The sequence below is a fragment of the Sesamum indicum genome, linkage group LG8, assembly GCF_000512975.1.
Source record: "Sesamum indicum cultivar Zhongzhi No. 13 linkage group LG8, S_indicum_v1.0, whole genome shotgun sequence".
NCBI classification, from domain to species: Eukaryota; Viridiplantae; Streptophyta; class Magnoliopsida; order Lamiales; family Pedaliaceae; genus Sesamum; species Sesamum indicum.
In genome coordinates this window covers 1,518,328-1,530,794 of record NC_026152.1, presented here as the reverse complement: position 1 = coordinate 1,530,794, position 12,467 = coordinate 1,518,328, and the positions used below count along the sequence as shown (strand labels likewise).

General features: G+C 34.8%; 1 protein-coding gene across 3 annotated transcripts; it reads left to right on the top strand.

The window, feature by feature from the left end:
* On the top strand, positions 2,158-9,612 carry LOC105167389 (eukaryotic translation initiation factor 3 subunit A). Of its 3 annotated transcripts, none has more exons than XM_011087083.2 (14): positions 2,158-2,274; positions 2,884-2,960; positions 3,449-3,930; positions 4,640-4,855; positions 4,980-5,348; positions 5,433-5,462; positions 5,637-5,864; positions 5,967-6,128; positions 6,487-6,708; positions 6,824-7,030; positions 7,109-7,315; positions 7,494-7,574; positions 8,125-8,326; positions 8,842-9,612. In XM_011087083.2, the coding sequence occupies exons 2-14, from the start codon at positions 2,915-2,917 to the stop codon at positions 9,270-9,272; spliced, it is 2,883 nt and encodes a 960-aa protein (XP_011085385.1). In that variant the 5' UTR covers positions 2,158-2,274; positions 2,884-2,914; the 3' UTR covers positions 9,273-9,612. The 3 variants fall into 3 exon arrangements, with proteins under 3 accessions (XP_011085385.1, XP_020551380.1, XP_011085386.1); XM_020695721.1 differs by having other exon boundaries at positions 2,202-2,274; positions 2,858-2,960; XM_011087084.2 differs by having other exon boundaries at positions 2,205-2,278.

Here is a 12,467-nt window from a genome sequence, read left to right as displayed (position 1 = left end):
GATAATGATGTTGCTTTTTGAGTTGTTTGGGCAAGACTTTGTGTTTTTGGTTGGAGAGATGGGGGTAAAACCCGTAATGATTTTGGATTTTGTGGGACTTGTGGCTTTGAAATTTGAAGATTTTGGGGTCTCAATTGAGTCTTCTCTGGTGTTAAAGAAGGGTATTCTAATTTGAGAATTTGGGTGTTGATTTTTGCTAAAGGATTTACCTTTAGCTTTGCATCTTCTCCTGATTTCGACATCCCTGCAAAAATTCTCTTGTCAAGTAGTCAGGAATGTGATTATGAACTCCTTTAATATATTCAATATCAAAATCAAATACAGATAGTAAAGCTTGCCATCTTGCAAAAATTTATTTTGAAACTAGATTTTTAACATCTTTTGTAAGTACATCTTTTGCAGCTCGACAATCAATTTTTAGAAGAAATTTTTGATTTAACAAATCATCTTGGAATTTAGAAATGCACAATACAATAGATAATATTTCTTTTTTTATTGTAGGATAATTTTTCTGAGCTGTAGTTTTCCAAACTCCAAAATAATATCTTATTATTGTTTCTTTATTGTTAATAATTTGACTAAGAATACCTCCATATCCTAGTTCAAATGCATCTGTTTGTACAATTTTTGGTGCATTTGGATGACATATACTTAGACAAGGAATTTCTTTAATTTCTATTTTTAATTTTTTCACTAAATCTGTGTGGATTTGGGTCCAAGGAGGTGGTGGAGTTTTTAATCTCTCATATAATGGTTTACATATTTGTCTAAGATTTGGATAAAAATCTGAAACATAATTTAGACTTCCTAAGAATCTTTGTAATTGAGTTTTGTCTAAGATTTGATCTGGAAAATTTTCTCCAAAAGTTAGAGATCTTTGAATTGGGACAATGGTTCCCTGATGGATTTGGTGTCCTAAAAATCTGATATTAGTTTGGAAGAGTTTTATTTTAGGGGCTGATACAACTAAGCCATTGTCTTTAATAAGTTTAAAAAATATTTGTAGATGTTTTCAATGTTTTTCTATATTTTCACTGAAGACTAAAACATCATCAATATAAACAATGGTAAATGAAGTATATGGAGTGAAAATATCATTCATAATTTTTTGGAATTCTGAAGGAGCATTTTTTAACCCAAATGGCATAACATTCCACTCAAATTGACCAAAAGGGAGAGTGAAGGCTGTTTTATATCTATCTTTTTCATCAATTTGAATTTGCCAGAATCTAGATTTCATATCAAATTTAGAAATATTTTTGCATTATATAGTCTTTTAAGAAGATCTGTTTTATTAGGTATAGGATACCTAATCCATCTTAATGCTTTATTCAAGGATTTATAATTTATAACCAGTCTAGGCGTCCCTCTTTGCAATTCTGCATTTTTCTGAACATAAAAAGCTGGACAAGACCAAGGGGATTTTGAGGGGCGAATTAATTTTTTATTAAGAAGATCTTGAATTTCTTTTTTGCAATATTCTAATAATTCTTGGTTCATTTGTATTGGCCTAGCTTTAGTAGGGATTTGTCTTTCATCAAAATCTGTTTCATAAGGGAGAGTAATAACATGTTTTTTTATTTCCCAAAATGCATTTGGTAGTTCTGAACAGATTTATTTTTGGATTTGATTTTGAAATTCAAGAATTTTCTTTTGAATGAAAGGTGCAGAAATTTGGGAAGTTCGATTCTCAGAGTCGACTTATATATATATATATATAATATATATATGAGCTAAGAATTTTTAGAAGACTAGTAAATATAGTGGATTGATTTATAAAAAAATTACAAATATAATGATTTTAAGTTAATGATAAATATAAATTCTAGAGAATTTAATTTAAATGAGATGTTTGTTAAATTTTAGAGTTAACAAATGTTTACATTTTGCTGTTAAAACCTGGTAGAAAATGGGTTCTGGTACTAACACAGCAATTTCTTTTAATAATTTTGATACCTGAAACGAATTTTCAATGAATCATGGACCAAAAAAAAGAGATTCCTCTTTTGGGACTAAAATAGCAATTTAGCATACATACTAAAAGGAGCCCAAAAAAGAGAAACCGACCGTTGCATGTCGAGATGGGCCGAAAACGAATCCAAACATAGTTTTCGGCCCAATAACTGCTGCATAAACCTGTAAATGAATTAGGGCTTTCTACCTCTCTCTCTCTCTATATAAAAAACAATAATAAAAAAATTCAGAGTTCCCCTATCTCAATTGTAGCAGCAGAGGCTCCATTCTTCGTTCTGCTCACCGCCGCCGCCGCCGGCCGTAAGTGCGCTCTAAGATCTGAACTTCCCTTTTTTGTCTTATTTTCTTTACGTACTTTTCATTTATCATGAGGAACTGAAGCCTTTTGGAATCAGTTTTCCTACTTCGGATTTTCTGTAAAATCGAAATCAAATTGGGGCTTGTAGTTAGCAGATTCGATGCGGTTGTAACTTTTCGTTTTTTGTTCTTTTGAGAAAATTTAAGGACTGTCTATCCTACCCCACACAAAAAGTAATTCATATCGCAGATCGATAAGCAAGGATACAGAGGAAAATGATAGATGACCTATGGAGATAGATGTCATATTTCCATTAATTCTGTGATGCAGCTGTCTGCCGTTAAACAAAACCGATATGAGAAATGTGATTCTGTAAAAGGGTTAGGAATGGGGGATTCCATCCCGTGGGTTTTATTGTAAATTATTCAGTCCAGATTGCATGTGCAATTGGTTTTTCTGTTTTATCTGTTTATTGGAGACACCTTGCCTGCTATACACGGCTGAATTACCCCGTGCTTTTTAGAGACAATCAATTTTCTTGTGTTTAATGTTATTGCCACTCATATGATTCTATTCCTGATCCAGTTGTAATCCATTTTATGCCTCAACAGCTGAATTATCGTCCCCCATTGGGAATTTGAGATGGCGACCTTTGCTAGACCTGAGAATGCTTTGAAGCGAGCTGAAGGTACGCACAACTAAGTTGCCTCTTATGTTGTTGCTCAAAGAATCTTAATATCAAAATTTTCCCCCATTTGCTGCCCATTTTCTGTCTTTTTACCACCTTGAACTCTATGCTGTGAATACTGTGCTATATTCACTGGTAGGTAAAGATTTACCTGTATTATTTCTAAGTTGAAGTAGATAGTAATCAACCAGTTGTAAATTAATTTTTCAACAATTTTTCCATTGTTGAGATTGATATGAGACACTGTTTGCTTTTTGAGGGCGACACGTGTAGAAATAATCGCAATGGCCTTTGCTCTTCTTCGAAAATAGTCATTTTAGGAATTGAGCATCTCATCCTTTTGTTTTTCTGTTTTTGCTTAGAAGGTGGTGGATAGAACACCTTGGTACAGGGCTGTGCAGAACAGCTAAACATCAAGCTTGTGTTCTTTGATCATAGTGTTATCTTTTCCTCTGTCGCATGTTTCATATGTATACCTGGTGTTGCAGAGTTGATTAATGTTGGACAAAAGCAAGAAGCTCTTGAGGCTCTTCATAGTTTTATTACTTCAAGGAGGTATAGAGCTTGGACAAGGACACATGAGAGAATAATGTTCAAGTATGTGGAGCTGTGTGTTGACATGAGGAGGGGAAGGCATGCTAAGGATGGCCTTATCCAGTACCGTGGCATCTGCCAACAGGTTAACATCACTTCTCTAGAGGAGGTGATAAAGCATTTCATGCAGTTGGCAACCGAGAAAGCCGAACTTGCACGTAATCAGGCGCAGGCCTTGGAAGAGGCTCTGGATATAGATGACTTAGAAGCAGATAAAAGGCCAGAAGATCTGATGTTGAGCTATGTTAGTGGAGAGAAAGGAAAAGACAGATCTGATCGTGAGCTTGTCACACCATGGTTTAAGTTCTTGTGGGAGACTTACAGAACGGTGTTGGAAATCTTACGTAACAACTCTAGATTGGAGGCCCTGTATGCGGTAAGTTTTCTTTCTTATATTTATGCATGCAACTCAATAACTGTACTTCTATTCATAACTGGATCTCCTTTGATTTTCATTAGGTTGTCTATTTTCGTAAATTGTCCAGCACCCTGGCACTTTAGTTACTTCTTTCAACAAAATGTTACAATAACAAATTGATGCATATGCTAGTTCAGTTAAACCATAAGGGAATTGTTCTTCCACTATATGTAGATTTTTATGTACTCTTACTATGTAAGTAAGATTTCATTTGTTTGTATGATGGGCTGTTGATTTTCTCTTTGGAACTACATAATAGAATTCTTACATTGATTGTTGTATAGCTTGAGTCAGTTATATTTACACCTGATCATTTAATTGTAGTCCACATTTCATATCATTTTCTTTGTCTAAGTATCAATCCTGTCAACCTGAATCCTATTTGTTCAAGGAAAGAGAATTATAAAGTTTCAAATTATTTGAATGTATTTAGCTATGTATACTAACATGGTTGTCTGCTAAATATCTATTGGAGTATTTGGACATTGATGTTAGGTGCTTCGTTCCATCTTACTTGTGCGCGTTACTTATTTTTGTCATATTCTCTTTATGTTATCAGTGGAGAACTTCAAGATCTCTTTTGGTTTGGTGTAAGAATTTTTATTTATCTTTGGTGCAACGTATGATCAAATGGATGTTTACTTAGCTTCTAATCTTAAATCCTCAGATGACTGCACATCGTGCCTTCCAATTCTGTAAGCAATACAAAAGAACTACAGAATTTCGGAGATTGTGTGAAATAATCAGGAATCACCTTGCAAACCTTAACAAGTACAGAGACCAGCGAGATAGGCCTGATCTTGCTGCTCCGGAGAGTTTGCAGTTGTATCTTGACACCAGATTCGAGCAACTGAAAGTTGCTACTGAGCTTGAACTTTGGCAGGTTTGTTAACTTCTCTGTTCTTGTGCATACTCACTCTTGTATCAGTTGATAGGTTACCAATAACTTTCATCAAGGATTTCTGATCTTTTCTAAGTTATCCATTTTGTATCTTTTCCATTTGCAGGAAGCATTTCGTTCTATTGAGGATATATATGGGTTGATGTGCATGGTTAAAAAAACACCTAAACCTTCCTTGATGGTTGTTTATTATTCCAAGCTTTCAGAAATTTTCTGGATGTCATCCAGCCATCTTTATCATGCTTATGCATGGCTTAAGCTTTTCTCACTTCAGAAAAGCTTTAATAAGAACCTAAATCAGAAGGATTTGCAGTTGATAGCATCATCTGTTGTTCTAGCTGCACTGTCCGTGCCCCCTTATGATCGTTCGTATGGCGCATCTCATTTGGAGCTTGAAAATGAGAAAGAGCGGAGTTTGAGAGTGGCAAACCTTATTGCATTTGATGTTGAATCCAAACCTGAGAACAGAGAAGTGGTAATATATGTCTTGGTTGATCAAAGACTTCAGCATATCATTTTAATTGCTTTTCTCTAACATTTCTGTTTTATTCTGTTTCAGCTTTCCAGGTCATCACTTCTGTTGGAGTTGGTAAGCAAGTGTTAGCTAATTCACATTGTTGACTTTTTTAATTTCAAAAACCTCACTCAATAAGCTACATTGACGAGGAAGAACAGTCATGCGTCTCGGGTTAATTGACTTGCATTGGTATTTCATTTATATGCTAGTTCATCCTTAAGTTTTTGTCTTTTGGCCTTTGTTTAGGTGGCCAAAGGTGTGATGAACTGTGTAACTCAGGAAGTCAAGGATCTTTACCATATTTTGGAGCACGAGTTTCTCCCTTTAGACCTGGCCTTGAAAGTACAGCCCTTGCTAACAAAAATTTCAAAGCTTGGAGGTAAACTTGCTTCTGCTTCTTCTGTTCCAGAAATACAGCTGTCTCAGTATGTTCCTTCTCTGGAGAAGCTTGCTGCTCTTAGGTTGTTGCAACGGGTACGTTCTACGACTAGTTCTCAAGCTACTGCTTGTGCAATATTGTCTCATTTTTTGTAATATGACGATTTGCTGCTTGTCTCTCTACTTCTCTATGTCCAGGTCTCGCAGGTGTATCAGACTATGAATATTGAGAATCTATCAAGGATAATTCCTTTCTTTGATTTTTCAATTGTTGAGAAGATCTCCGTGGATGCAGTGAAGAATAATTTTTTAGCAATGAAAGTGGATTATAGGAAGGGTGCCATTTTCTTTGGCAATAAGGTAAATGATTTTTTGGTGGTTTTTCTATTTGCATCTGATCCAGTGATTGATTGACTTGGTTCTGCCAAATTTGCTGATACTATTATACTCTTATTTGTGCCAAGTTCAAGTATCCTTTTCCCACTCCAGGACGTCTTCCATTTCTTAGAATGACGGACTTCTTTCTAAAATTGTCCTCCCTGGCTGGGTAATGAGCCACTCCATCAATGAGTAATAACTACCGGAATAAAGATGCTTAAGCTTTTATCTAGTCAATGTTGATCCAGGACTCCTGGTCTTTTTCCTTTGTCTTCTGGGAATTCATTAAATAACTCGTAGTATATTCACTAAGTCATATATTGAATTATTTTCCCTGCAGAGTCTGGAATCGGAAGGCCTACGAGATCACCTGTCCACATTTGCCGAATCCCTAAGCAAAGCCAGGGGCATGATCTACCCTCCGGTTAAGCGAATTTCAAAATTAGGGGAAACACTTCCAGATTTAGTGGAAGTGGTTGAAAAAGAGCACAAGCGACTTCTTGCACGCAAGTCAATAATTGAAAAACGGAAAGAAGAACAAGAACGTCAGCTTTTGGAGATGGTATGTCATTTTTTGCCTGGATAAGTTGGTGTTTTGGTGCATGTGTTATTTTTATTGATTACCTGAAAGGTCATAAGTTATCTAATTTTTTCACATTGGCCTGTGAATTCTGAAGGAACGAGAGGAGGAGGCAAAGAGGTTAAAATTACAGAAGATAACTGAAGAGGCAGAACAGAAAAGGCTTGCCTCTGAATTTGAGCAAATGAAGAACCAAAGAATTCTCAGGGAAATAGAGGAACGTGAGCTCGAGGAAGCCCAAGCTTTGCTGCAGGAAGCTGAAAAACGCAGTAAAAAGAAAGGGAAGAAACCAGTCTTGGAAGGAGTGAGTTAAGCTGCATGGTTAGGTTTATGCATTCTTTTGCTAAACTTGTTTGAACTAACAACTGTAATCCGGACTCAGGAAAAAATAACTAAGAAGACTTTAATGGAGCTGGCTCTCAGTGAGCAGCTCAGGGAGAAGCAAGAAATGGAGAAAAAATTACAGAAACTTGCCAAGACTATGGATTACTTGGAGCGGGCTAAAAGAGAAGAGGCAGCCCCCCTTATTGACGCTGCATTCCAGCAGCGTTTAGCAGAAGAAGAGGCTCTACACACACTTGAGCAGCAGGTCTGAATGTGGGATGTTGTTTGGGCTGGAAACTTCATTTATAACATGCATGTTTTGCTGGGAGATATTCTGCTCTGATGCGTGGATATCTGTTGCCTTGCTACCAAATGAATTTTGATTAGTTGTATGACTGCATCTTTACTTTTAAATTGACCGGAGGTTTTCTGTCTTGATACAGCAAGAGATTGATGTAAGCCGACAACGACATGCTGGAGACCTGGAGGAGAAAAGGAGGCTCGGTCGGATGTTGGAGAACAAGGTTCTTAATATTTTTTTTATTAAAATTAATAATTTAGCCATTTTCCAAGAGATGCCAGTATTCAAGTTACCTAGTTCATTAGATGGTTGTGACTCCTGAGAGAATACCATTGTTGGATCTAGATGAATGCTTGTGGCTTCCTTTGTTAGTTCTTTTTGCCATTCTGACTGGCTAATGTTATGAAGAAAGATTTCCAAATCGAGCTTGGCGCCTTGGCCTGATTTGTTATTCCTCAACTGGTTAGGGTAAAAAACTAAAATTTTGGGTAGTGCTTCTCAAGTATGAGTTTGTGATGACTTGTTAAGGCGTGCGATCCTCCAGAACTGTTAGCTCTTAACCGAGTTACAACTTGCTTCTTGGCTTATCCTTGCTATAGTAATGTTCAAATAAGAATGAATTGCTGATTATAGCTTTTCACAAATTGCATTATGTTCTTTTGCGATTTAGATATTCTTGTGCTAATACATAGCACAGAGGATTCTTTTTTTTTTTTTTTTTTTCTAAGTGCAAGTCCTAATTCTGGATATATATGTATTTCTCTTCTTGCTAGAAAATCTTCCAAGAAAGAGTTCTGAGCCGCAGGAAATCTGAATATGACAGACTTAAGGAGGAGAGAGAAGAAAAAATCCACCAAATTATCCAGGCAAGGAAACAGGAAAGGGATGCGAAGAGGAAAATGATATATTTCCTGAGATCTGAAGAGGAGAGGCAGAAAAGATTGCGTGAAGAGGAGGAAGCACGAAAGCTTGAAGGTACATTTTATTTGAATTGCATATCTAACAATTTTTTCCAATTTTGGTCACAAACTTATTTAGTTATCAAGAATGCTCTTGTGCCTTACTCTGGTCCAACATGAAGTTATTTTCTTTTGCAATACACTGCTGTTTCTCGTTGAGAATTGGTAGTTTTCCCTGGTTCGTCATTTTGACTTGTGTTGTGTTTTAAGCCCCCAGGGCAAAAGTTCACTTTTCTGCCCCTTTCACTGAAGTTCATTTTTTTGGGGGAGGGTTTCTAAGTGTGTTAGTAGGGTGATGCTGTGTATTCCTTTTCCACTCAATTTTAAACTAGCAATGCTTTTGAATGGCATTTTATCTATTGTCTTCCTTTACTGAAAGCTCACTATGTGCACGCTATAGTGTAAAGAATTTAGAGTGAATATCATGAGTTCAGAACATATTTTATATCCTGGTTTTTGTACTTTTTTAGTCCATGTCTTGGGTTAATGCTTATGATGTAATGCTTGAGTTTGGATTGCTGGGTTTTACAGAGCTGGAGAGGCGGAAGAAAGAGGAAGCTGAGCGGAAGGCCAAGCTGGATGAAATTGCTGAGAAGCAGAGGCAGCGGGAGAGGGAGTTGGAAGAAAAAGAAAGGCAGTGGAGGGAAGAGGTCTTGGGGAGATCAGCTGCAGTGCCCTCAAGGACTGAGCCTTCTTCCATTTCACGCCCTGTGGAGGCAGCACCTGCTGCTCCAGCTGCTGCTGCACCATCGACTGGGAAGTATGTGCCCAGGTTCAAAAGAGTGGCTGCTGAAGGCGGGGGTCAGGCCCCACCTCCTGAAACTGACAGGTGGTCCAGCGGCAACAGGATGGACGATCGAACACCCCAACAAGGTGACCGGTGGCGGGAGGATCGAAGGCCTTCCTTTGGTTCTGGTGCCCCAAGGTCCTCCACTTGGCAGTCCTCCAGGGATCGCCGTTAAGTTTGTGATGATGTACTCTGGTACGCATCTTGAGATTTTGATGGGGTGCCGTTTGTCGTATCCTGAGAGGCTGTGGTAGCTCGCTTGTTTGTGGCCAAGTATTCGGGAAATGTTCCTTTCCCCCCCTTTTTTGGACATAAGTTATGCTGCTTTTGCAAACTTTGAGTCATGAATCATAGATTAGCTTGGAATTATGCAGTAACCTCTTCAGTTATGAAATTTTAGACGCTTGAATGACGTGTAATTGTGTTCATTGTTTAGTTCCCCAAAGAACTTGTGTCCTGGTTTTTGTGGTAAAAGAGCTGAGTTTATATATGGATTATTTACACTTTTGCGCTGCTGTAGAGAATTAGACTGGACATTTTCTGGTGTAGGAATAAGACCTTGCGGACTTTTTAGGTGTTGTCGAACGAACTCAAACTTGTGAGAGACAAGTTCAATCAACTGATTGAGTTTTAATAACCGTAAGGCGATAAATGGTAATATTTATTCACTTTAGTTGGGGTTTTATGCTTTTATCATCCATTATATTGAGGAATCATTGAGATTATGAATGGCTTGTTTTTTTGTGCTGTTAATATAGAAAATGTGTTGGTAATAAGGTGGGAAGGAATGTTGCATCTGAGGTGAACAATAAGTGCTTTTATGTGGTTACAAAGGATCAAGATTTTACATGTGGGTATAGATACAAATTTTGGTTCTCAAGCAAAGCCACTTATAGTTTTGGTCGTCAAATACTTTGAGTTACAGTTTTAGTTCTTGAACTATTGTGTTTTTGGGTCGTCAAACAGGTTGAGGTTATATAGTTTTGGTCTTTAAATTATTGTTCTTTTTATTGTTTTTAGTTGGGGTGAATTATAGTCAACTCCTTTGAAGCTTGGCATAATTACAAAAAAAATTTATTGTTTGAAAAATTATAAATACTTTTTTTATTTTTCTAACAACGAGCTTATTTCGTTAGCTTGCATTAGGTTTTTATCCAACTTTTGTGTTGAATTGATCAAAATATTTTTTTGTATTACAAATTAGAATTTTATATATTTTCTAAAATTCTCTAAAATATTTTTATGAACTAATATTTCCTATGAAATATTTATTTTACAAACTCTATTTTTTTTTATCTTTTCAAATATTTTTTTTTATTTTTTAAAAAATTCCAGCAAGGAAAAAATAGTAATGGCCACTTCACTGTCTAGGGCTACATAATTATTTCTTATTTGTGCGGGTATTCATATTTTTTCAAAAAATGTGATTTTTGGACCTTTATTCTCATAAACGCCAAAGTCTTTTTAGTCCTAAAACCACAGTGTACATGATTATTTTGGAACTAAAAATAAGTGATTATGTGTTTTATAGGAGTAAAAGCAAAATTTGCCATAGTTGCAGTACCAAAATAAATTCTCTCCATGTTTTATGGAACTAAAAAAAAAAAATTGTCCTTATAATATTGACTTTGTCATACTTAATTTAGTTTTTTAATATATTTTGTATCATATTTATTTTGTCTATATATTAGAAAAATTCAAAAAGAAATACAAAAGTAAAATGAGAAAAGTTAAAGTTCAGATTATATAGAAAATTTATTGAGATTATATAAACTTTATTGCTTAAATTTATGTTTTTGATTTTTTCTCTCTCGAAGTTTTGAAGAAAAATATAAAAAATGAGTGTATAGGACTAAAACTTAAAAAATATAAATATGGAAGAAAAATGACTTTTTTTTTTTTTTTTTCCAAATGGAACTTCTATTAACTTTAATGGTTTTATTAAGGGAAGGATTCAAAATACCAAACATCAAATAATTTTAAGGATCAAAATTGAATAAGTGATTTACTTGAGGACCAAAATTATAATTATCCCTCGTGTGTTTTAGTAAATGTAAGTTATGGTGTGACAAAAAGAAAATAAAAAAAATTGTTACTTATTAGGGATAATTATACCCTTTCTTTTTTTCTTTTTTTTTTAAATTTGGTGTAATTATATGTAAATTCTTTATAGGGTGAAAAATTACATTTAATATCTCAATTGTTGTTTTTATCAAACAAAAAAGAGTCATTTGTTAGTCAAAATTTACGAAATTAGCTGATATTAACAAAAAAAAAAAAGGGGGATGAAAATTCATTCTTGTTTGTTACTGAATTATTGTAGATTAAACAAATTTTTCTTATTGAATTATCCTTATACGTTTTGACATATTAATGCATACCAGGACTAAAAGGTACACTTCCTCTTATAAAGATAATTTAATTAGAAAAGAATTATTTAACTTATATTAAATTTGTTATGAATACATATACAGTATATTTGTGTGTATAAATATATAAGCTAAGACTGAAGAAGAACCAATAGTGCAATGATTAATATTAAAAAATAAAATATTATACTTGCACATAAATTATAAGTATTCATGTATCAAAGAACAAAATTTTCTTACAATATTTAGAAAACCAATTCTATTCTCAATAATTAAAAGTACATTTGAATTGATGGACTTTAAAATTCATGATAACAATTGTTCAAATTTCTTTAGTTATTTCTATATTAGAAAGAATTTCAAATTATTTAACTTTTATCTTGAATATATTTTGTAAAATATTAATGAATTTTTTTTATATGAAGTCACTTAGAGCTATTTTTTTAAATTTTTATCAAATATAAATAACTCTATCCAAGTGTAGCATAAAATAATAATAAATTTTTGTTGGTTTCTATAAGGTATGGCACTTTCACTACAGAAAAAAGATAGAAAATACCTCTACTGATGATGGATTATAATGTATGATTTGCTCGACTATAAGAGGTGAGAATGTGACTCCCCTGCCTAATCATCACACAATATGCAATGTGCTGCCAAATATTGTAACCAAGGCTTGTTCAATGTAGTCCATCTCTCCTATCGTTTGTCACAAGTAAACAAATTCAGGTTGGGGATGGGATGGAAAACCCATCAATGATGTAATTACGATGGAAACCCAACCTTCTAAATGGACATCCTATAAAGAAGGTTTAATATGGTATTAACAAGTCGTAGGGTATGTCAGAGCATCAAAAAGACTGATACTTTGTATCTGGAGTTTGGAGTCTATTCCTTGTAATTGTGGAAGGTGCTGATCTGCAAGTATAATAAGAGTCTAATTCTGAATGGGGTCACGTCTTTTATTCGAGATGCTAGAAGTGCAGGAAGACGTCCAACTA